This window comes from Jaculus jaculus, chromosome 8, assembly GCF_020740685.1.
Source record: "Jaculus jaculus isolate mJacJac1 chromosome 8, mJacJac1.mat.Y.cur, whole genome shotgun sequence".
NCBI lineage: Eukaryota > Metazoa > Chordata > Mammalia > Rodentia > Dipodidae > Jaculus > Jaculus jaculus.
In genome coordinates this window covers 116,754,058-116,780,131 of record NC_059109.1, presented here as the reverse complement: position 1 = coordinate 116,780,131, position 26,074 = coordinate 116,754,058, and the positions used below count along the sequence as shown (strand labels likewise).

The window sequence follows — 26,074 nt, the reverse complement described above, 5'->3', positions numbered from 1 at the left end:
TGATCCATTTTATGGATGAGCAAGTGACCCTTGCAAGGGTAAGGAATGTCTTCCAGATCGTGCAGGGGAGTCTGCAGAATGCTCATGGGAAACTGTTGGCCTGGTGACCCTTAAAGGCGAGGGCCCATGTTCCAAACGCTGGATGGCACCTAGTCCTAGAGGCACAGATGGTCCCTCAGCTGGTTGGCTGCTCATGAGGTACCCTAGGCTTGTACATTCTTCTGAGGCCTCTACCTACCTCCCCAGGGGCCTGCATACCAGCAGTCCAGGACTGAGACATTACAACTCTGGGGACAGAACCGTCCTTTCGCTGCCCTCCCCACTGGGCATGTTGGTGTGATATGCCCCACTGCTCCTTAGGGTGGAGTGGGGAGAACTTGTGCTCAGAGCTGCTCTGGAGCTCAGGCTGCTTGAGGTTCCCTCCTTTCATGCCACATAGTTCTGGGCACTGTCTTTACATCGCCTTGTTGCTGCTACTCCTGATGGGGAACAGGGAAGATGCTTCCGCAGAGTACCTTAGAACTCAGCCTATTTTGGTTGTGCAGGTGGGAAAAACTGAGGCCCACGAAGGAACAGCTTACTGAGTTTAGTCAGCCTTTCCTTGGCGGACATATGGCCGCAACCTTGAAGCCACTTGCCTGCTCCATGTCACAGTTTCTTCCTCGGTGATGTCGGGATAAAGACAGTATCCAATTGCCATGAGTTTAAGGCCACCCTGAGACTACATAGTGAATTCCAGGTCAGCCTGGGCTAGAGTGAGACCCTACCTCAAAAAAACCCAAAAAAAGAGAAACAAAAAAACAGTATCCGAGGCTGGAGAGATGGCTTAGCGGTTAAGCGCTTGCCTGTGAAGCCTAAGGACCCCGGTTCGAGGCTCGGTTCCCCAGGTCCCACGTTAGCCAGATGCACAAGGGGACGCACACGTCTGGAGTTCGTTTGCAGAGGCTGGAAGCCCTGGCGCGCCCATTCTCTCTCTCTCCTTCTGTCTTTCTCTCTGTGTCTGTCGCTCTCAAATAAATAAATAAAAAATTATTAAAAAAACAAACAAACAAAAAAACAGTATTCGGCATAAGAGACCACTTCAGGTCACTAATAAGTTTGTGTGACGAGAGGCGCTGGGGTGTAGCCCAGTGGTGAAGCACATACTTAACACATGTAAGGCCTGGGTTCAGTCCTATCATCGAGAAGACGTGAAAAGAAAAGAGGAGGGAAGGGGACAAGAGGAGAAATTTATAGCATAGTATGGAGAAGTTGGATTTTATTGTTTACATATATGTGTGTTTTTGTATGCGTGTGTGTGTGTGTGTGTGTGTGTTGGGGTGGTCGTGCCCCTGCCATGGCATGCATGTGACCATCAAAGAACAACCTCAAGGTGTCTGTGCTTCACTTACTGTGAGTCAGGGTCTCTCGCTGCAAATTAGTTTGGTCCACAAGCTTTAGAGTTCTCGCCCCACCTCCCATTGTTGTAAGGTACCCTGGAATCACAAATGCACTTCACATCTGTCTGGCTTTTACATGGGTGCTGGGGAAATTGAACCTGGGCCAGCAGGTTTCAGTAAGCAAGCCACTTAACCTCTGAGCCATCTGCCCAGTCCTCTATGGAAAAGTTAAAAAGAGATGATGTGACAACATCTCACAAAACAAGCACAAGACTGGGCATGGTGGTGCACGCCTTTAATCCCAGCACTCGGGAGGCTTTGAGATTGAGGCCAGTCTGAGACTATGTAGTGAATTCTAGGTCAGCATGGGCTAGAGTGAGACCCTACCTTGAAAAACCAAAACCAAACAAACAAACAAAAAAATGCAAACACAGATTTAGTGTAAGGACGTGGCAGTTCTAAATCCGGGTATATTCTCCAAAGAATTGAGAGCAGGGCCACAGAGATGCTTGTACATTCACATTTATAGCGGCCCTGTTCACAGTAATGAAAAGATAGAGGCACCCCAGCTGTCAGTGGACGGATAGATGAATGAAATGAGGAGTGTATGGTTAATGGAGAATATAGACGTGAAGGAGTGCGTGCTACAGCGTGGGTGGGCCTGGAAAGCATTATGGCAAGTGGAACAAGCCAGATGTGTTAAGGATAACTGTATTTCCCACTTACCATGAGATTCTAGAATAGTCCCCTTCATAGAGACAGTAGTAGGCTTCTGGGCTGGGGAGGAGGGAGTGAGGAGCTGGGGTTCAGGGTGGGCAAGGCTTCATTTGGGATGATGGGAGGATTGTGGAGGCAGAGGCTGTGTCTACCCATGATGCATGTTCTTAAACAGGAAGTGGTGGTGCACACCTGTGATCCCAGCCTTTGGCATGGAAGCAAGAGAAGCAGGAGGTGATGTCATTCTTGGCTACATAGCCAGTGTGGGGCCAACCTGAACCACATGAGACCCGGCCTCAAAAAAAAAAAAAAAAAAAAGAGCCAGGCATGGTGGTGCACGTCTTTAATCCTAGCACTGAAGCACTGAGACTACTTCCAGGTCAGCCTAGGCTAGAGTGAAACCCTACCTCAAAAACAACAACAAGGGTGGGGGAGATGGCTTAGCCATTAAGGCATTTGCTGGCAAAGCCAAAGGACCTAGGTTCGATTCCCTGGGACTCATATAAGCCAGATGCACAAGGTGGCACGTGTGTCTGGAGTTCATTTGCAGAAGCTGGAGGCCCTGGCACACCCATTCTCTCTCTATCTCTCTCCCTCTGCTTCTCTCTCTCTCGAATAAATAAAATAAAAATAAAATATTTAAAAATAAGCAAGAGCAACAATAAAAGAAGTGAAGGAAGGAAAAAAGGTAGGAAAAGAAAAAAGAAAAGCTGCTGAGCTATCTGTTAACAGTGGTTATTTGGTTATTTGTAGCTGGGGCTGTATCTTAGTGTTAGATTTTTGTTTGTTTGTTTTGTTTTGCTTTTTAGGTTGGGTCTTACCCTAGCCCAGCCTGACCTGGAATTCACTATGTAGTCTCAGAGTGGCCTTGAACTCACAGCGATCCTCCTACCTCTGCCTCCTCCTGAGTGCTGGGACTAAAGCTGTGTTCCACCACACCCAGCTAGAGTGAGTTTTTAACATGCACGAGGCCTAGGTTCAATCCCTAGCACCATAAGTATGAAAGCAAAATGTAAGAAAATTGCATATTGTACCACAATGAAAAGAAAAATGTTTAGAGCCAGGCGTGGTGGCACACACCTTTAATCCCAGCACTCGGGAGGCAGAGATAGGAGGATCGATCGCCTTGAGTTCAAGACCACCGTGAGACTACATAGTGACTTCCAGGTCAGCTTGAGCTAAAATGAGACCCTCCCTTGAAAAACCAAAAAAAAAAAAAAAAAAACCTAAAAATTTTTTATATATATGAAAAAAATCCATAGGTGTGGCAAGGGGAGTGGTTTTATTTTATTTTATTTTATTTTTTGAGGTAGGGCCTCACTCTAGCTCAGGCTGACCTGGAAATCACTCTGTAGTCTCAACATGGCCTTGAACTCACTGTGATTCTCCTACCTCTGCCTCCCAAGTGCTGACATTAAAGGCATGTGCCGCCACACCAGGCTTAAATTTCAGATCTTCACAATAAAATAAAATAAAATAAAAGAGAGAAAGAAAGAAAGAAAGAAAGAAAAAAGAAAAAGTAGATGTATATGTGTCCTGATATGAAAAGATTCAGGGGAGGAAAGTCATAGAGCGGACCAGGGAGCGGGGAGATGGCTCTTTGGATAAAGTACTTCTGCACAAGAACAAGGACCTAAATGTAGATCCCCAGGCCATACACAAGGCAGATGCAGAAGAGTGCATCTGTGATCCCAGGACTCCTGTGACAAGGCGGGAGTAGAGATGGGAAGATCCCCAAGAGCTCCAGGGCCAGCTAGTCTGGCGTATGCAGCAGTGAGCAACAGAGACCTTATATCAAATGAGGTGGAAGGTTAGGACTCACACCCAAGCCTGTCCTCTGAGCTCCATTTGTGTGCATATCCACACTCAGACACACACACACAACACACAATAAATAATGGGCTGGAGAGATGGCTCACTAGTTAAGGCACTTGCCTGCAAAGCCTAAGGACCCAGGTTCGAGTCCCCAGGACCCACGTAAGCCAGATGCACAAGGTGGTACGTGTGTCTGGAATTCGTTTGCAATGGCTAGAGGCCCCTGGCACACCCATTCTCTCTCTGTCTCCCTCTTTTTCTGCTTCTTTCTCTCCCTCTTAACTTAATAAATTTAAAAATAATAATAATAAATAAATAAATGAAAAAGCTGGATTTGGTGACTTAGGCTTGTGATCCCATCTTCTTGGTGGCTGATTACAAGTTTAAGGCCTGTCTGGGCTACAGAGTAAGTTCAAAATAAGCTTGGGCAACTTACCTAGACCCTGTCTCCAAATTATCACAATGGGCTTGGGATGTGGCTCACTGGTAGAGCATTGAGTAATGTGTGAGACTCTATGTTTGAATTCCAGTATGGCAGAAAGAAGGAAAAGAGGAAGGAAGGGACGGAGGAAAGAACTGTATATATTTTGTGATCTGACTTTTGAGAAGTCATACATACCAGAGTGGGGTTTTTTGATGCTGCTATTAGTTTTTGTTTTGTTTAAGTATTTCATTTACTTGAGAGAAAAAGAGGCAGACAGAAAAAAGAGTGAGTATGGGCACACCAGGGCCTCCTGTTACTGCAAACAAATTCCAGATGTATATGCCACTTTGTGCATCTGGCTTTATTTGGGTACTGAGGTATTGGACCAAGGCCATTAGGCTCTACAAGCAAGCACCTTTAACTGCTGAGCTATTTTCCAACTTTTTGTTGTTGCTGTTTTTGTTTTTTGAGGTAGGGTCTTGCTCTTGCCCAGGCTGACGTGGAATTCACTATGTAGCCTCAGGCTGGCCTTGAACTCATGGTGATCCTCCTACATATGCCTTTCAAGTCCTGGGATTAAAGGTGTGCACCACCATGCCCTGCTCAAGATTTTTATTTTTTTAATATTTATTTATTTATTTATTTATTTATTTATTTATTAGAGAGAGAGAGAAAATAGGCATACCAGGGCCTCCAGCCACTGCAAACAAACTCCAGATGCGTGCGCCCCCTTGTGCATATGGCTTATATGGGTTCTGGGGAGTTGAACCTGAGCCCTTAGGCTTCTCAGGCAAGAACCTTAACCACTAAGCCATTTCTCCAGCTCCCTATGGAAGAATTTATTTTCCCCCTTCCTGGTTTTTCGAGGTAGGGTTTCACTCTAGCTCAGGCTGATCTGGAATTTACTATGTAGTCTCAGGGTGGCCTCAAACTCATGGCAATCCTTCTACCTCTCCCTCTGGAGTGCTGGGATTAAAGAAAGGTATGTGCCACCACACCCAGCCTCCTGAAGTTTTTGTTTTTGTTTTTGTTTTTTTTTTGTTGTTGTTGTTTGTTTTTTGAGGCAGGGTCTCACTCCAGTCCAGGCTGACCTGGAATTCACTATGTAGTCTCAGGATGACCTCAAACTCATGGCGATCCTTCTACCTCTGCCTCCGGAGTACTAGGATTAAAGGCATGACCACCACACCCGGCTACTGAAGTTTTTTTTTTTTTTTTTTTTTTTAATATATGTTATTTAGTTATTTAAGAGAGAGTGATAGAAAGGGGTAGTGCAAATGAACCCTAGATGCATGTGCCACCTTGTGCATCTGACTTTACATGGGTACTGGGGAATCAAATCCAGGTCCTTAGGCATGGCAGGGAAATGCCTTAGCCACTGAGTCATCTCTCCAGCCCTTGTTTTATTTTTTTATACAGGGTCTCACTGTGTAGCTTATGATCCTCTTGCTTTAGCCACCCAAGTGCAGGATCACGTGTTTGGCACTGACAACACAGTGGCTTTGAAGCAACATATCTATGTGTGAGTGTACTGGAAACATCTGGAGAAAGGCTTGCCAAAATAACAAGTTAGAAATGGGGTGGAGGAGCTGGGCATGGTGGCACATGCCTTTAATGCCAGCGCTTGGAGGCAGAGGTAGGAGGACTACCATGAGTTCGAGGCCACCCTGAGACTACATAATGAGTTCCAGGTCAGTCTGAGCTAGAGTGAAACCCTACCTTGAAAAACCAAAAATAAATAAATAAATAAGAAATGGGATGGGGGAAGTAGGAGAGAATGATTTCACTTTTTATTCTGTTAATTCTGTTGTTAGGGATTTGATATATTTTAAGAAATATTTTATTAGAAAGAGACAGGGAGAGGGAGAGAGAGAGATAGAGCGAAAGAGAACGGATGTGCGAGGACCTCTAACCACTGCAAATGAACTCTAGATGTATACACCACCTTGTGCATCTGGCTTACCTGGGTACTGGGGAATTGACCCTGGATCCTTAGGCTTTGCAGGCAAGCACCTTAACCACTAAGTCTTCACTCCAGCCCAGCTATATTTTCTTTTGTTCGTGGTACTGTACATGAAACCTGATGTTTTGTGTGTGTGTTAGGCAAGTGTTCTGCATTGAGCTGCATTACCATCCTAAATTAGGGGTTTTTGAATAATGAGGTACTTAGTGCCAGAATTTTGGATGCTGAGCTAGGATTACTGCAAGTTCAGGATAGTCTGGACTATGTGGTGATTCCAGACCAACCTGGGGTATAGTGTATGACCCTGTGTAAAAAAAAAAAAAAAAAAAAAAAAAAAGAAAAGAAAAGAAAGAGGGCTGGAGAGATGGCTTAGTGGTTAAGGTGCTTGCCTGCGAGGCCTAAGGACCCCGGTTCAATTCCCCAGAACCCATGTAAGCGAGATGCACAAGGTGGCACATGTGTCTGGAGTTCGTTTGCAGTGGCTAGAGGCCCTGGCATGCCCATTCTCATTCTCTTCCTCCCTCCCTCTTTCTCTCTCCCTCTCTCCCCCTCTTAATCTTTCTCTCAAATAAATAAATCAAATATAAAAAAATAAATTACCTCTGCTAGAGCAAGACCCTACCTTGGAAAAGAAAAATTAAAAGAAAAAAAACAGAAGGAAGGAAGGAAAGAAAGGAAAAGAAAAAAGAAAAGAAATGTACTTAAGGTAGTCATGGAGGGACACTCCTATAGTCCCAGCTACTAGGGATGCTGGGGGCAGGGAGGATGGCTTTGAGTTCAGGAGTTCAAAACCAACCTGAGCAACATAGACGATGTCTAAAAAAGACCAATGTTCTTGGGGTATTATTCATGAAATTTTAAATATAAATTTTAAGTTTTTGGATGCAGAAGCCTTGGGTGGAGCCTGGCCCACAGCAGATACTAAAGAGACACTGTTTCATGTCCCTGGACGGCAGATGCCACAGGCGGATTCTCCTGACGCACTCCTGGTGTTTCAGCATCCTGTGTTTATTTGCTGTTTGCCCTCTCTTCCTCCCTCTCCTTCCTGACACGGTTTCTATGGAGACAAGGGTCCCTCAGCGATTCTTCTGCCAGAGCCGCAGCCCCATCAGCGGGATCTGCCTTGGCCATCCTGACAGGTTGCTGAGGCAATGCCGTCACCCGACTGGGAATGGGAGCCCCTGGCCTGAACTGATGCTGTTGCCATGGAGACAGCTCTTGGTGAGACAGAAGGGAGGTGACACACCCTTGCAGTGGCCCTGTGGCCCAGCTGGGCTGCTGCAGCCTCCTCCCTCTCCCCATGCACTCAGGCAGCAGGCCAGCGATAGTGTTGTCGTGACTTGTTAGGACACAGTGCTCGTCCCGGGCCAGGCATGGCCAGCCTTGTGCGGATGTCTAGATGTTCTTGAACCCTCCACAGCCTCCCCACACGCACCGTGATGTGGTCCTCACTTTTAGGTGCTACTTCTGTCTCAGCAATTTCTTTTAGATTATTTATTTATTTGCAAACAGACAGAGAAAGAGACAGACAGACAGACAGAATGGGCTCACCAGGGCCTCCACTTGCTGCAAAGGAACTCCTGGTGCACGCACCTCTTTGTGCATCTGGCTGTACGTGGGTCCTGGGGAACCAAACTCCAGTTGGTAGGCTTCGCACGCAAGTGCCTTAACCGCTGAGCCATCCCTCCAGCCCTCTCTCAGCATTTTTTTTTTTTTTTCCAGATAGGGTCTCGCTGTAGCCCAGGCTGACCTGGAATTCACTATGTAGTCTCAGGGTGGTCGTGAACCCATGACGATCCTCCTGCCTCTGCCTCCCGAGTGCATGTGCTACCATTCCCGGCTTTTCAGCAATTTTTATGTTGCACTTTAATTCACACACCACACATTTCACCATTTTATTGTTTTTTTTTTTTTGTTCAATTTTTATTTATTTATTTGAGAGCGACAGACACAGGGAGAAAGACAGATAGAGGGAGAGAGAGAGAATGGGCGCGCCAGGGCTTCCAGCCTCTGCAAACGAACTCCAGACGCGTGCGCCCCCTTGTGCATCTGGCTAATGTGGGACCTGGGGAACCGAGCCTCGAACCAGGGTCCTTAGGCTTCACAGGCAAGCGCTTAACCGCTAAGCCATCTCTGCAGCCCCATTTCACCATTTTAAAGTGTGCACTTTGGTTTAGTGAATTCATGTGTAGATCACCGCATCTCTTAGCAGTCGCCATCCCCCACGACACACAAACATTCCCTCTAGCCCCTGGCAATTGTTAGCCCACTTTCTGTCTATATGTTTATCCACTGTGTTCAAATGGAATCATACCGTGTGTGATTTCTGGGTGACTGGCATCTTCTACTTAGCAGAGGTTTTCAGACTTTAGCCATCCGTGTTAAACTTGTATTCCTTCTTGATGGCTGGGTGACAGTCCATGCTACGGGTAGAACACATTATATTTGTTCATCAGTTGATGGCATTTGGGTTTTGGCTTTCCAATTATTATGAATAATGCTGCTGTAACATTCACATGCAATTTCTGTTCTGTTTCCATTTCTTCTGGTTTATACCTAGGAGCAGGATTGTTCTAAATGGATGGGACTGGGCAAAAACAAAATTGGAATTCAAATCCAGGACCCTGGGTCTCACAAACTCACACTGAGTCCTACTGAGAGGGAGTCAGGTAGCTTTGTTAGGAAGTTAGGGTGATGGGGCCCTGACTTTGTAGTCTCTACTTTGCTAGAGATCAAAATATGATCTGGGGCTGGAGAAGATGGCTTAGCAGTTAAGGCATTTGCCTGCAAAGCCAAAAGACCCCGGTTTGATTCCCCAGGACCCACATTAGCCAGATGCACAAGGAGACCCAAGTATCTGGAGTTCATTTGCAGTGGCTGGAGGCCCTGGAGTACCCATTCTCTCTCAAATAAATAAATAAATAAAATATGGGTTTTTAAAAAATATATATATGATCTGATTTCTTATCTTTTCTCTAGATCTGCTTTTCCACAAATAACCTGAGCCCCTCCTGGGAGGGAGGTCCCCTTTCCTAGAATTTAAATCTAATCCTGATATTATGGTTGGTAAAGCTCAGCTCCCAGGATTTGGCATCATGCTGGTGTCTTCCTGAGCCAGCCCCTAACCTAGACCAATCCGCTGTCTCTCTGGCTCACCTGAGCCAGAAGGTAATGCACACTACAATAACATAAGGTTATAAATACATTTACAAGGGGAGGGCAAGCTCTTTGAGCTCTGGGCTGTCTGACCACTTCTGAACCTCCACAAGGGGAGATCCCCCTTAACCCTACTAACACGTGGGCTCTTTATCCCTTCCTGTCCTCCCCTTGCCAAGAACTCTCTGTACTTTCTTTTCTCTCCTCTCTAACTCTCTCTTTCTCTCTCTCTCTTTTTTTTTTTTTCTCTTTGAGGTAGGGTCTTACTCTAGCCTAGGCTGACCTGGAGTTCACTCAGTAGTCTCAGGGCAGCCTTGAACTGAATTCACGGCGATCCTCCTGCCTCTGCTTCCCAGGTACTGGAATTAAAGGCGTACACCACCATGCCTGGCTCTCTAACTCTTTTTATGGTTTTTCCAGGCCCACCACCTGGCCTCTCAGACCATGTGGGTGTATTCATTTTCCTTCCCTTGGTTCTGTACTTCCCTCAATAAATATAATAATTTAATAATTATCCGTCTGTTTGGTTTGCCCAATTCTTTCTTTAAAAAAAAAATATTTTTTATTTATTTATTTAAGAGAGAGAGAGAATGGGCATGCCAGGGCCTCTAGCTGCTGCAAACGAACTCCAGATACATGCACCCCCTTGTGTATCTGGCTTATGTGGGTCCTGAAGAGTAGAACCCGGATCCTTTGGCTTTGCAGGCAAATGCCTTAACCGCTAAGCCATCTCTCCAGTCCCCAATACTTTATTTAAAAAAAATTTTTTTAAATTTATTTGCAAGCAGAGAGATAGGAAACAGACAGAGAGAATGGGCAAGCCAAGGCCTCCAGTCGCTTCAAATGGACTTCAGAATCATGTGCCCCTCTGTGCACCTGGCTTTTCGTGGGTACTGAGGGATAAAACTTGGGCCCTCACGTTCAACTCTCCAGGTCCCCACGTAAGCCAGACGCACAAGGTGACGCAGGTGCAAGCACAAGGTGGTGCACACATCTGGAGTTTGACTGAAGTGGCGGAGGCCCTGGTGCACCAGTTCTCTCTCTCTTGCTCTGTCTCCCCTCCCTCTCTCACTCTCGCATAAAAAAATAAAGGCCAGGGCTGGAGAGATGGCTTAGTGGTTAAGGCACTTGCCCGCAAAGCCTAAGGATCCAGGTTCGATTCTCCAGGTCCCACATAAGCCAGATGCACATGGTGGCGTATGTGTCTGGAGTTCGTTTGCAGTGACTAGAGGCCCTGGCATGCACATTCTCACTCTCACTCTTTCTCTCTCTCTCTGTCCCTCCCTCTGCCTCATATAAAAAAATAAATAAATACAAATAAATCAGAAAAAAAAAGGTCAGTCTGTTGGGCTTGCCTCAAACTTGGGTCTTTATGCTTTACGGGCAAGCGCCTTAACCACTGACTCTTCTCTTCAGCTTCATGGTTTGCCCAGTTCATTAGCTAAATGCAAACATGAACCCAGGGTTTGGGGTCCAAGGACCTACCTCCCTTTTTCACTATGGTGATGATGCCCCTGCCCTCCTTTCCCCGCCCGGGCCTTTCCCAGGGCCCTCTTGTATTTGCAGAACCTTCAAGAATCTGTGTACCCCAATAAGACTATTCACATGGCATGCATTTCTCGTTTGGATTTCTTTCCTGGTGAGGGGGGCAAGAGTGCCGTGGCGTTAGACTGCTTGGAGTCAGGTCCCGGTCCTGCCACGGGCGGTGCAGTCTTCACCGTGGTCTGCGCGCCGCAGGTGAGCCTGGACTTGGCACTGCTCAGGCCTGGGCGTGATTCTTGGCTTTGCCACTTAACTTGAGAGGGATTGTAGCTGTGGGCAAATGGCATAACTGCTCCCGTACTCGCTTGGTCTATTTACAAAGTGGGAATATTGGGTTTTACTTCTCAGGAGTGTTTGTGAGAATTAAATGAGACAAGCTGGAAAAGGCTCAGCGGAGAATAAGGGCTGCTAAATACAGTATGTGCTATTATCGTCACTGTCCCAACCAGCCACTCCCTGGCTGTGGGCCTGGAGAAGCCTCTGCTGAATAAACATGCTTCTGCTGCTCTGGCAGGGGCACCCTCTGGGGAGCTGCCAGTTGCCTGTGGAAGGAGCAGCCGCGTTGAAAACCACCCCCCCCAACTCCCCCCAATCAGCCCTGTCTTCCCAGGAACACACGTCGAAACCCGTTTTCTCTCCCCAGGAGCCACGTGGCTTGCCTGCTTGGTGCTTTCGGCCACGCTAGAGAGAGCGCGCCCCAGTCTTGGAGGTGTACCCCAAACCCAAACCCCTGAGCAGTCAGTTCTGATGTCCCCAGAGTAAGCTTGGGATCTCAGTGAGATCTCTCTGAGCATCCTTCCATATATGGTGAGGCAGCAACAAGGAGACAGGGAGGTATTAGAGGGTTCAGGCAGCTCTCTGCTGGGCTGAGGGGGCTCCTGGGAAGGAGGGGACTTGGGCTCCTCCTGGGAACAGTTGAAACCATGATGGAAGGGCAACTTAGATGGCTCCCAGTGGCCTTGTGAGGGCCTGATGGGTGGGGAAAGCCCTGCTGTCTGGCAGCCAGAAAAATGTGCCCTTGGGCTGGGCACTACCTCTGTCTTGGCCCTGCCCTTTTCTCTGGTGTCCTGGTCTGCCCTCCAGAGGCCCAGGGCCAGAACATTTACCTCTTGGGCCAGGACTGGCCCCACCTTGGGATCGGCTCCACAAAGGGGCTCTGACAGACTCTGGCTCCCTCGAGGGGCCATGGTAGCCCCCCCAGGCGCCTGACCAGCTGCTGCTCCTCAGAGGGGAAGGAGGGCCTTGAGCTCTCTGAGCCTGCCTTGTTTTCCCTCTGGTGCCGCAGGGCAGTGTGGGAGCCCAAATGGCTTCCATGTGGTGGGGGCGAGTCCAGTCCAAGACAGAGTGACTGGAAGCGCCTCAGTCCCCAGAGAGCTGCTGCTGGGCCCCTCAGTGCTTGCCTGCCTCCTTTGTGCCAGGTGCCAGCCACTCGGCCTTCTCTGCCCGGAAGGTGTGTGACCTGTACCAGAAAGTTCCTGTTTGATTTTTTTTTTTTCCCCTGCCTCCTGACAAGTCCATGGTACATTCCTAGCAGAGAAAGGGTGGAGAACGCGCTAAGCTATGAGGAGAATTGCCATACAGGTCCTGCAATCCAGTACTTTGTGGAATTCCTGTTTGGGTGCGTGAACAAATAGCAAAGTGTTTCTGTGTCTACATACATCCATACTGTTTTAATGTGTATGTTACATGCTTTTTCTTAATGTAAAAAAAAAAAGCACTATAAACTTAATGAGGCAAGCACCTCATTGTAAAAGCGCATAAGCGCATGCCTGGCATACCTCTGGGGAAAGCTCCAGAAAGCTGTGGCTACACTGGCTGCCAGGGGGGGCAGGAGAACTGGGGACCGGGTCCCTCTCTTCCACTTGGTGCACTTTGAATGTTCGTGTGGCATCTATTCGACACGATAGAACTGCTATAAAAAGATACATAAAGTGAAAGAAAGCCTTCCCCGGCCAGTCCCACCCTCTACTCGGCAGTCCAACCTGGGACGCAGTCTGCTTTGTATTTTTCCAGGTCATTCTCTGTGCTTAACAATGCGCATTTCTATGCATTTAACAAATAAATAAATACAGGCTTGTGCTGTGCCCACTGTTTTCTGTGATGTTCAAGATTGTATCGCGTGGATAGACACTTGGAAAAATGCTGGGTTTTCTGCTGCCTACAAGTGCTTATTATAAAAATCAAAGATCACAGAACCAAATAAACATAGGAAGGAAAGAAAGGCCAAAATGGCCCTGTCTATTTCAGTCTCTTAAACACAGAGCCGGAGTTCTAAAAGGACCTCTAGAACGTTGACCAGGGTCCCCTAGGGATGGAGAAGGATGGGGGGGGTGCACAGAAAGGGGCCTTGGTGCTATCTACTTGATAAACATGCTTTAAAGCAAGAGTGGACTTTTCTGTGCTCCGGTTGGTTTTTCTTTATTTGAGACAGGCTTTTGCTAGGTAGCTTAGGTTGGTCTACAATACATCATGTAGCCCTGGTTCTTATTAAACTCTTAAATTTTTCTTTTTACATTTTATTATTAGAGAGAGAGAGAATTGGCGTGCCAGGGCCTCAGCCACTGCATTTGAACCCCAAACACTTGTGCCACCTAGTGGGCATGTGCAGCCTTGCGCTTACCTCACCTTTGTGAGTCTGGCTTATGTGGGACACGTAAAGTCGAACATGGGTCCTTAGGCTTGCAGGCAGGAACCTTAATCGCTAAGCCATCTCTCCAGCCCTAAACTCTGTTTTTTTAAAAATATTTTATTAGCTGGGTGTGGTGATACATGCCTTTAATCCCAGCACTCGGGAGGCAGGGGTAGGAGGATTGCTGTGAGTTCGAGGCCAGCCTGAGACTATATAGTGAATTCCAGGTCAGCCTGGACCCTACCTCAAAAAAAAAAAACCAAAAAAAAAATATGTAATTTATTAATTTGAGACAGAGGGAGGGAGGGAGAGAGAGAATGGGCACGGCAGGACCTGTAGCCACTGTAAACGAGCTACTACACATGCATGTGCTACTTTGTGCATCTGGCTTATGTAGGTACTAGAGAATTGAACCTGGGTCCTTAGGCTTCATAGTCAAGCACCTTAACCACTAAGCCATCTCTCCAGCCTCATCTTCAGCTCTCTTATTAAACTCTTGATTCTTCGCCCTGGTGGGACAAAACACTTGTCCAGAAGCAGCAGATGGAAGGAGAGGGTTTATTTCTGGCTTACAGTCTTAAGGGGAAGCCTCATGATGGCAGGGAAAGGATGGTAGAGCAGAGGCTGGACATCATCTCTTGCCACAGCAGCTGGCTGAAAGCAGCAAGAGGGAGCTGAGTTCTAATGGTGGGGGAGGGGAGCTGGCTATTAATACCCCTAGCAACACACCTCCTCTGGCAAGGCTCTCCACATTGCCATTATCTGGGAACCAAGCACACAGAACACATGAGTCTATGGATGACATGCGATTTACATCACCACAGCATTTTTTATTTTTTCGAGGTAGGGTCTCACTCTGGTCCAGGCTGACCTGGAATTAACTCTGTCATCTCAGGGTGCCCTTGAACTCATGGCAATCCTCCTACCTCTGCCTCCCGAGTGCTGGGATTAAAGGCGTGTGCCACCACGCCCAGCACCACAGCATTCCCTCTCCTCCCAAGGGTCTTGCTGTGTAGACCTGGCTAGTCTGGAAATTACTACGTAGACTAGGCAAGCTAGACTCAAACTTGCTATAATCCTTCTCCTTAGTCTCCTGGATGCTAGGATTCTAAGTATGTGCTACCACACCTGGCTATTTAGGTTTTTTTGTTTTTTTTTTTAATTTTTTTTTGTTCATTTTTTATTTATTTATTTGAGAGCGACAGACACAGAGAGAAAGACAGATAGAGGGAGAGAGAGAGAATGGGCGCGCCAGGGCTTCCAGCCTCTGCAAACGAACTCCAGACGCGTGCGCCCCCTTGTGCATCTGGCTAACGTGGGACCTGGGGAACCGAGCCTCGAACCGGGGTCCTTAAGCTTCACAGGCAAGCGCTTAACCGCTAAGCCATCTCTCCAGCCCTTGTTTGTTTGTTTTTAAGTAACTTTTATTAAGATGTAATTAACATACCATGTTTGCTCCCCACATCCCCACTCCTTTATTGGCAGTGCTGGGAATCACAAACCTATGTTAGGCAAATATCCAAGTTTGCCTTTTTGAAATTTTTTAAAATATTTTTTTATTTATTTGAAAGTGACAGAAAGAGGCAGACAGAGGGAGAGAGAGAGAATGGGCGCGCCAGGGCTTCCAGCCACTGCAAACGAACTCGACGTGTGTGCCCCCTTGTGCATCTGGTTACTGTGAGTCCTGGGGAATCGAGCCTCAAACCGGGGTCCTTAGGGTTCACAGCTAAGCCATGTCTCCAGCCCTAATTTTTTTTTTTTCGAGGTAGGGTCTCACTCTAGCCCAGGCTGACCTGGAATTCATGATGATCCTCCTACCTCTGCCTCCCGAGAGCTGGGATTAAAGGTGTGCGCCACCACGCCTGGCTTAAAAAAAAAAAATTATTGATTGATTTATTTGCAAGGAGATGAGAGAGAGACAGAGAATGAATGAATATGGGTATGCCAGGGTCTCTAGCCATTGCAAACGAACTCCAGATGGATGCACCGCTTTGTGCATTGGCTTTATGTCTGTCCTGGGGAATGCTGTTACACATGGCAGACAAGCACCTTAACTGTTGAGCCATCTCTCCAGTCCCCCCCCCCCAAGTTTGTCTTTCTAAGTGCACAGTTCAGTGGTTGTTAACATATCACAGTCATACGACCATCACTACCCTTCATTCCCAAGACCTTTTTGCCACCTTCCCCCGTACCCCTCACACCAACAACAGTTGCTCCCCATTCTCCTGCAGTGCTCTGGGAGGTCATTAATGTACTGTCTTTGTGGCTTTGCCTGGCCTGGACGTTTTGTGAAAACAGAACCTTACTTTGACATGGCTTGTCATGTCTGGCTGGCATGGTTCACTTCACATGATGTCCTCAGGGCACCTATGCTGTGGTGTGTCAGGACCTCTTTTCTTTCAGGGGTGAGAGGTTTTCTATTGGCTGGACGTAGTTCGTTTTTCCTCTCCTCTTTCGGTTGCCACATTTGGGTTGGAAGTTTGACTTGCGGGTTATGTCCTTTCACAAAGTGTCTCAGTACTGGGGAGATGTCTCAGTGGTTAAAGGCACTTGCTTTGCAAGCCTCCTGATTGTAATTCCGATCCCCAGCACCCAACAAAAAAGGTGGATAGAAATAGGTGCAAGGGTCTGTCATGCAGGCCTATGGCAATGGAGGTGGAGTCTGGTCTTCCCAGTGCTAAAACAATTAGACAGACACAGGCGCACAAAGCCAGGTGTGATGGCTCCTGCTTATCATCTCAGCACCCAGAAGGCTGACGTAAGAGGATCACCATGAGTTCAAGGCCAGCTCAGGCTACAGAGTGAGTTCCAGGTGAGCCTGGGCTACAGTGAGATGTGACCCTACTTCAAAACAAAACACAACCCAGGGTGTCTCAGAGACCTTAATTGTCACTGTCATGATGAGGTATCTGAGAAATCTCAGTGCCTTTGAAGACCATGTCACCTACTTGTTACTTCACTTCCTTCCTGGGGGCCAGAAAGCCTTGAAGGAGCTGTGGTCACCTAGCCCATGGCCCAGCTTCATGAATGGGGAAAAAAAATAGATGGATTTACAGGAAAAGGAAGGAGTTTCCCCAATGCCGGGTTCTTCGGAACCACTCCCAGCTGAGGCCGGGAATCTGACCCAGACCCTCTGCCTTGTCATTCCATGGGGGTCTTCCTCTGAGCACCCTCTTCAGGGCCCAGGTCCTGGTACCCCAGCTCTTCTGAAAGGTCTTGTTTTGTAACCCAGTCCTCACACCCCCTTCCGCGTTTTGAAAGATTTGGGGATCCCTGGTGGCATCTAATGCTTGTCTCCACTTTCCTGCCTCATTTGCATCTCAGAAGGTCTCTAGGATCTGAGTGGACTTCATTTTATATTTTAAAATATTTTTATTTGCTGGGTGTGGTGGCGCACGCCTTTAATCCCAGCACTTGGGAGGCAGAGGTAGAAGGATCGCCGTTAGTTCGAGGCCACCCTGAGACTACAAAGTGAATTCCAGGTCAGCCTAGGCTAGAGTGAGACCTAACCTCAAAAAACAAAACAAAACAAAACAATATATATATATATATATATATATATATATATGTTTTTAAATTTCTTTGTTTGCAAGCAGAGACAGAAAAAAGAGAGACAGAGACAATGGGTTTGCTAGAGTTTCCAGCTGCTGCAAAGTAACTCCAGATGCATGTGCCACTTGGTGCACCTGGCTTTATATGGGTACTGGGAACTCGGACCCCGGTCATTGGGCTTTTCAAAAAAACACCTTAACTATTGAGCCATCTCTTCAGCCCTTGATTAGACTTTTTTTTTTTTTCAAGGTAGGGTCTCCCTCTAGCCCAGACTGACCTAGAATTCATTCTAAATTCTCAGGGTGGCCTCAAATTTACGGTGATCCTTCTACTTTGGCCTCCCAAGTGCTGGGATTAAAGGTGTACGCCACCATACCCAGCCCCTAATTGGACTTTTTTTTTTTTTTTTTCCCCGAGGTAGGGTTTCGCTGTAGTCCAGGCTGACCTGGAACTCACTATGTAGTGTTAGGCTGGACTCAAACTCACAGCAATCCTCTTACCTCTGTCTCCCAAGTGCTGGGATTAAAGGCATGTGCCACCACGCCCGGCCTAATTGGACTTTTTTTTTTGTTGTTCATTTTTATTTATTTATTTGAGAGTGAGAGAGAGAGAGAGAGAGAGAGAGAGAGGCAAATAGACAGAGAGAGAGAGAATGGGCGCGCCAGGGCTTCCAGCCTCTGCAAACGAACTCCAGACGCGTGCGCCCCCTTGTGCATCTGGCTAACGTGGGTCCTGGGGAATCGAGCCTCGAACCGGGGTCCTTAGGCTTCACAGGCAAGTGCTTAACCGCTAAGCCATCTCTCCAGCCCCTAAATGGACTTTTTAAGATAGACTAGGAGCCCACATGGAGGTTCCTGTCTGACACAACCTGTGCTTTAAAAGCATCTGAGGAGCTACTTTCAATCTTTTATTTATTTATGAAGAGAGAGAGGAAGAATGGGCACACTAGGGTCTCTTGCTGCAAATAAACTCCAGATGCATGTGCCGGTTTGTACATTTGGCTTTATGTGGGTACTGTGGAATTGAACTCAGGCTGACAGTTATGCAAGCAAGTGACCTTAACCCTTTGAGCCAGGACCCCAGCTCCTACTTTAAATCTTGATGGTCAAGACATACCCCAGATCACTTATTCCAGAATCTTTGAAGTGGTACCTGTAGCATTGGTTTTTTTTTTTGTTTTTTTTTTTTCCTAATCCCCCCCCCCCCCCCAGGCTGAGGACTGTTGTGTTAGCTCCCTTCATCAGAGCCATACTTTCTCCTCTGAGTCTTTGGAATTTGATCAAGAGCTAAGTCAAGAACTAGTTTCTGAATTGGTTGGGGTACCTTGAACAAGTCCCTGCCCTTCTCTGTTTCAGTACTAGAGAGGGCTTGGCTTAGATCAGTGCCTCATCTACAAGGATGAGGAGTGAGAGGTGGGTAGGCATGTATCTAAGTCGTGGCAACATTTTCAGAAACACAGTACAGCAGCCCAGCTCGGAAAGTTGAGAACAACCTAAATGTTTCATAGTGGTTTCATATGCTGCCGGTGTGAGTCATCCCTCTCGGGAGGAAGTGTTCAAGGGACTCATGCGTCTAATTGAATGACTTTTTTAAACAGCAAGAGACTAAAGTACTGATTATTGTAGCATTTCCTCAAATCCCCCGTCTCGCCATGAGACTTGTGCCTTTTTGCATTCTTGCCAGTAATAAACGAAATCTTGTTTTGTCAGAGCCTCAACCAATGGAAATGTCAGATGGTTTGGATTTTCACCAGCCTGGTCAGTAAGAAATGACACTCAGTGTAGTTTCTGTTTGCATATGCCTCCATCCTGAGTGGGGCAGAATACTTTCCTGGGGTTAAGATCCACTTGCCTTTCTTTTCCTGTGAACTTTTTTCCCCCCTTGACTATTGATGGAGCCTGGGTCCTTTCATATGCTAGGCAAACATTCTACCACTGTTACATACCATCCCCAGCCCTTATTATTTTTTTTAAGGATATCTTATTTACTTTATTATTTGAGAGAGAGAAAGAGGGAAAGAAAGAGAGTGCTCCAGAGCCTTTAGCCACTGCAGACAAAGTCCAGATGCATGTACCACCTTGTGTTTTACCTGCGTCCTGGGAATCGAACCTGGGTCCTTTGGCTCTGCAGGCAAGTGCCTTAACTGCTAAGCCATCTCTCCAGTCCAGGTTCTGGATTTTGAGTCCTCCTTTGTTGGCAGTATCTTGTGATCATTTGAGTCCGCTGCATAATTGTTATTTTTGCACCCATATTCATTTTTTTTTCATTAGTATTCATTCTGAGCTCCAGTTCCCATGAAATGTCAGTTCCTCTGAGATGGAGATTTGCATGCAGAGTTTTAGGAGTGAGTCCCTAGGGCTGTGACACTATTTAGGAAGTGAGGCAGAGTGGAAGTTGAATCACACTGATGATCTCAATTGTGGAGCCAGGGTGGCCTATTTGAGCTAAGGCAAGGAGGCATGGCACAGTCCTTTATCCAGGGAGGTGGTGCTTTTCTCAGCTAGTGACCATCGCTGGGGAGAATCCTCAGCTTGGAGGTCTTTCCTGGGGAAATGAATCTCTATCCTGTGGAGGGAGCAGGCTCTAGGTAGGGCACCTCAGCATCCTTCTGACCCCTTGTCTGTGTAGTTCTCTTGGTTCTCCGCATCCTGAGGGGAACTCAGAAAGTCTCTGGTGAGTGACTGGTCGACAAGAACACAGACCAATATTTCCAGACTTGGCCTAGGCCAACTGGATCAGAGAGAGGGGGTGGCAGAGTGGGGAGGAACCCTGAGCAGGATCGTTCAAGAATCACCTCCTCCAGAGCTGGAGAGATGGCTTAGCGGTTAATGCACTTGACAACAAAGCAGGTTCAATTCCCCAGTACTCACGTAAAGTCGGTGCACAAGGTGGCACATGTGTTTGGAGTTCATTTGCAATGGCTAGAGGCCCCTGGAGTGCCCAATCTCTCTCTCTCTAATAAATAAAATAATTAATTTTTTTTTTTTTAAACTCACCTCCTCCAAAGCTTCTGACCTGTCCTCCTTTTGCAGCCCACTTGGTCACCTCTGGCTTAGCCTTGGCTGCCATTCAACATGGATGGGCCCCTCAATGGGACTCCAGGCTCTATGGCAGCCTGTTGGGTGTGGGTTATCTCTGTGAGCTTCCGGTTTGACTCCGTGTCTCCTTGCAGCACTCCTTGAAGAAAAGAGGAACCCGCTCACTGGGGAAGGTGGATAAGAAGCCTTCGGCACAGGTACCTCCAGCACCTCCTCACACCCAGGCGCGTTCCACTCTGAAGGCATTCCCTCATGCCAAGTGGCCTGGGGAGTTCCCAGAGGTGCCTGGTCTTCCTCATTGTCCACCCTACATTCCTCTGTGCCGCTTCTGGGCCTCGCTGCCAGCTGCATGTCCCCAGAGCACCCTCTGAGCCCAAGGTTCTTACACACTTAGACATCCCTGCAACAGCACACTGACTTGCCCAAAAGCGTAGTGACCAAACCCAAGGTCCAGAGTTGGAGACCTTGAACCTCTTGTTTGCTGCTTGATGGCTCCTGGGTGGGGAGAATCATTTCGATTTACTGGCCTCTGTGTCCTCACCTCTCCCTATTTTCTGGGTTTGTGGTAAGAGATAGTGTAAGCCGGGTGTGGTGGCGCACGCCTTTAATCCCAGCACTCGTGAGGCAGAGGTAGAAGGATCACCATGAGTTCGAGGCCACACTGAGACTACATAGTGAATTCCAGCTCCATGGTTGTGTGAGAGTCACATTATTGTCCCGACTTACAGATGGGGATACTGGAGTAGGAATGCTTGAAGTAGCAACAGTCACCTATCCCAGCACCCCCTTCTCCTGGACTCTCAGGCTCACAGTATCCATGGCTCTGCTTCCTGTGGCTCTCAGCTCCTTGAGGCTGGCCAGGCAGAGGCCGGATTCACTCCCGAGTACCCTAGATGTAGTTCAGTGGTTGGGAATGAGCAAGACACTAACACTAACCTTCCCTGGTCATGTCTATCCCGTGTCCATCCCACTGTCCTGCAGGAGGACAGCGCAGACCTGAAGTGCCAATTACACTTTGCCAAGGAGGAGTCGGCCCTCATGTGCAAGAAGCTCACCAAGCTGGCCAAGGAGAACGACAGCATGAAGGAGGAGCTGCTCAACTACCGCTCTCTCTACGGCGACCTGGACGCCGCCCTGTCCGCCGAGGAGCTGGCCGACGCCCCGCACTCGCGGGAGACCGAGCTCAAGGTGCACCTGAAGCTGGTCGAGGAGGAGGCCAACCTGCTGAGCCGCCGCATCGTGGAGCTGGAGGTGGAGAACCGGGGCCTGCGGGCCGAGATGGACGACATGAAGGACCACGGCGGGGGTCCCGAGGCTCGGCTGGCCTTCTCGGCGCCGGGCGGCGGCGAGTGCGGGGAGAGCCTGGCCGAGCTGCGGCGGCACCTGCAGTTCGTGGAGGAGGAGGCGGAGCTGCTGCGCCGCTCGTCGGCCGAGCTGGAGGATCAGAACAAGCTGCTGCTGGCCGAGCTGGCCAAGTACCGCTCGGAGCACGAGCTGGACGTGACGCTGTCGGAGGACAGCTGCTCGGTGCTCAGCGAGCCGTCGCAGGAGGAGCTGGCGGCCGCCAAGCTGCAGATCGGCGAGCTCAGCGGCAAGGTGAAGAAGCTGCAGTACGAGAACCGCGTGCTGCTCTCCAACCTGCAGCGCTGCGACCTCGCCTCGTGCCAGAGCACGCGCCCCGCGCTGGAGACGGACGCCGAGGCCGGGGACTCGGCGCAGTGCGTGCCCGCGCCGCCAGGGGACGCGCGCGAGCCGCACGCCGCGCGCCTCTGCCGGGCCCGCGACGCCGCCGCCGCCGCCGCCGCCGCCGCCGCCGCCGCCGCCGCCGAGGCGCTGCCCGGGCTGCGCGAGCACGCCGGCCTCGTGTGCAAGGCCATCGACGTCCTGGCGGCCGACGCCAACGGCTTCTCGGCGGGCCTCCGGCTGTGCGTGGACAACGAGTGCGCGGACTTCCGGCTGCACGAGGCCCCCGACAACAGCGAGGGCGCCCGGGACGCCAAGCTCACGCACGCCGTGCTCGTGCGCCTGGGCGTGCTGCAGCAGGAGCTGGCGGCCTTCGCGCGCAAGGCCGACGCCGCCCTGGGCGGCAGGGAGCAGCCCGAGCCCTTCCCCGCCCTGCCCCAGGGGCCTGCCAAGGAGATCTTGCTGGCCAAAGACCTTGGCTCTGACTTCCAGGTGAGATGCCCCCCCCCCCCCCCCCCCCCCGGGCCCCGGGGCTTCCTTGCGTTGCCTTTCAACGGACCAGACAGACAGAAAGAAAGCGGGGGGGGGGGGGGGGGGGGGAACCTACCCCATTGGGCACAGCCTTACATGCCACAGAATGGAATGACCAAGTCTCCTTGAAGCCTCCTTATGCCCTGGCTAGTGATCACCCCTGCTCCTGAGAACAAGCCCCCTCTGGTCTTAACCTTATTTATGTATTTGAGAAAGAGAGAATGGACACGCTATAGGGCCTCCAGACCCGTGCACCCCCTTGTGCATCTGGCTTGCGTGGGTCCTGGAGAGTCAAACCGGGATCCTTTGGCTTTGCAGGCAAGCACCTTAACCGCAAAGCCATCTCTCCAACACCTCCCTCCCCCTTTTTTCTTTCCCACGAGGTAGGGTCTCGCTCTAGCCCAGGCAGATGTGGAATTCGCTATGTAGTCTCGGGGTGGCCTCGAATTTGCGGTAATCCTCCTTCCTACTTCTGCCTCCTGAGTGCCAGGATTAAAGGCGTGTGCTGCCACGCCCAGCAGCCAATTTTTTTAAATGTATATATTTTATTTATTTCAGAGAGAGAAAGAGGGAGACAGAGAGAGAATGTGCACGCCAGTACCTCCAGTCACTGCACAAGAACTCCAGATGCATGTGTCCCCTGTGCATCTGGCTTACATGGGTCCTGGAGACTTGAACTAGCATCCTTTGGCTTTGCAGGCAAATGCGTTAACCACTAAGCCATCTCTCCATCCCCCAGCAGCCACTTTTGAGCTCTGTATATAAATGGCATCACACACAGTACAAACTCACTTTGGGCCTGGCTACACCCACTCAGCACAATATTTGCTGTTACAGGTAGCAAAAGTGTGTTTATTGTCATCACTAGATAGAAGCTCATTGATTGAATAAATCATAAATCACTTGCTATTTTGTCATGAATAGATACTGATTTTAAGACTGTACCTACCTTTTTGCTACGTAGCCCTTCCTTTCTTGTCTTTCCTTTTTCATTTTTTTTTTTTTTCTTGCTGTACTGGAGATGGATGGAACCCAGGGCATCACACATGCTAGGCTCCACCACTAAGCCAGTTGTCCCTAGCCCTTTGTTTTTATATCTCTTTTGTCATTTTGTAGTCTCAAACCAATATTTGCTTTTTTTAATAAATTTTATTTATTTATTTGTTTATTTGAAAGACAGAGAAAGATGGAAAGAAAGGGGCAGATAGAGAGAACGGGTGCACCAGGGCCTCTAGCCACTGCAAACGAATTCTAGTCACGTGAACCACTGTGTGCATGTTGTTTACCTGGGTACTAAGGGATCAAACCCGATCCGTAGGCTTTGCAAGCAAGTGCCTTAACCACTAAGCCATCTCTCCATCCTTGTGTTTTTTTTTTTTTTTAAGCAGAGTCACATTCTTGCCCAGGCTAACTTGGAGTTCCCTCTCTCTCTCTCTCTTTTTTTTTTTTTTTTTTTTTTTGTTTTTGAGGTAGGGTCTAGCTCTAGCCCAGGCTGACCTGGAATTCACTATGCAGTCTTAAGCTGCCCTCAAACACTCACAGCAACCTTCCTACATCAGCTTCCCAAGTGCTGGGATCAGAAATCTGCACCATCATGCTTGAATGTAATTCTTCTTGCCTTGGCCAGAGTGAAACCCTACCTGGAAAAAAAAAAACAAAAAACAAAAAACAAAAAAACAAGACTAAGACTAACAAAGGGCTGGAGAGATGGCTCAGCGGTCAGATGCTTCCTTGCTGGCCTGGGTTTGATTCCCCAGTGTCCAGCGGTTAGGGTGCTTGCTTGCAATGCCCAGTGACCCAGGTTCAAATCTCCAGAACCCAGCTGAAGCCAGAGCATGCATCTGGAGTTCATGTGCAGTAGTGGGAGGCCCTGGCACACCCTTTTCCTTTCTCTCTTACTTTCTTTCTCTCTGCTTGTAAATAAATAAAAAATACTTTATTTTTATATATTTATTTGACAGAGAAAGAGGGAGAGAGAAAGAGAAAGAATGGGTGTACCAGGCCCTGTAGCCACTGCAAATGAACGATAGACATGTGTGCCCCTTGTGCATCTGGCTAATGTGGGTCCTGAGGAATTGAACCTGGGTCCTTTGACTTTGCAGGCAAACGCCTTAACCATTAAGCCATTCCTCCAGCCCAAAAATATTTTTAAAATATATAAAAAAATAAGCCAGGCATGGTGGCACATGCCTTTAATCCCAGCAATCCCTTGGGAGGCAGAGGTAGGAGGACTGCTGTGAGTTCGAGGCCACCCTGAGATTACATAATAAACTCCAGGTCAGCCTGAACTACAGTGAAACCCTACCTCAAAAATAAATAAATAAATAATAATAATAAATAAAATGCAGACTCTCAGTTTCAGGACCCTAGCTGTCCCATGTGTCTAGTTTCATCCTTGCAGGGCCCTTCTAGACCTTTCTGCACATAGACTGTCCTGTGTTTTTGCTCCAGTTGCTTCATGTGGTAGCTACTGTTGCTGGACAGCTTCTCTGTCTCTTGCAGTGGGTTCCTGTGTCCATTTGCTGTGATACTTTGTATAGTGTCCTACCCTTTGTGCCCAGCACAGGAGGAACAGTGGTATGTAAAACCAGATAGGAGTAGGATTCCCACTCCCAAGGCCTATTGTCAGTGAGGCAGAATGAATCAAAGTGTCACTGCAGTGAATGTGAAAGCATAAACCAAGAGGAGGGATCTGACAAAAAGACACATGATTTTATTAACAAAGAACGTGATCTGGGGGCTGGGGAAAATGGCTTAGCAGTTAAGGCATTTGCCTACGAAGCCTAAGGACCCCGGTTTGATTCCCCAGGACCTACATAAGCCAGATGCACAAGGGGGTGCATGCATCTGGATTTCTAGTGGCTAGAGGCCCTAGCATGCCCATTCTCTCTGTCTATCTGCTTCTTCCTCTCTCTCTCAAATAAATGAATAAAATTTTAATATATATTATATATATTAAAAAAAAAAAAGAAGCCGAGCATGGTGGCACGCACCTTTAATCCTAGCACTTGGGAGGCAGAAGTAGGAGGATCACTGTGAGTTCAAGACCACCCTGAAACTCCATAGTAAATCCCGGGTCAGCCTGAGCTAGAGCGAGACCTTACCTTGAAAAAACAAACAAACAAACAAAAAAAAGGAACTTGACACCTCCTATTAAAGGTGGATGGAATGTGATGGGTCCAAAGTGCTGAGCAGAGATCAGAGGCTGGATGGCAGAGAATCAGAGGCCTCATCTTCATCCTGAGAGCAATGGCAAAGATCTTTCTGGGTCTGGGTGGAGAGATTTGGACTTACTTTTTCTTTTTTTAAAAAAAATTTTTTATTTACATCTTCCATGATTGTAAACAATATCCCATGGTAATGACCTCCCTCCCCCCACAGTTTTTTTGCACTCATGTGTGTGTGTGTGTGTGTGTGTGTATGTGCTTATATTTGTATGGTTGCACATGTGGAAGCCAGGAGATGTCAGGTGTCATCCTCAATTGCTTCCTGCCTTATTTATTTATTTATTTTTAATTTTTATTAACATTTTCCATGATTATAAAATATATCCCATGGTAATTCCCTCCCCTGCCTTATTTATTAAGACAGGGTCTCTCAGTGAACCCAGAACTCACCAGTTTAGCTGGACTGTCTAGCCAGTTA

General features: G+C 48.2%; 1 protein-coding gene across 1 annotated transcript in view; it reads left to right on the top strand.

The window, feature by feature from the left end:
- Soga1 (suppressor of glucose, autophagy associated 1) overlaps positions 1-26,074 on the top strand; it is an 89,064-nt gene that overhangs the window by 33,595 nt on the left and 29,395 nt on the right. The window contains exons 4-5 of the mRNA XM_045155966.1: positions 20,350-20,412; positions 21,197-22,390. Of these exons, the coding sequence (XP_045011901.1) occupies positions 20,350-20,412; positions 21,197-22,390 (1,257 nt within the window). The remainder of the gene's footprint in view (positions 1-20,349; positions 20,413-21,196; positions 22,391-26,074) is intronic.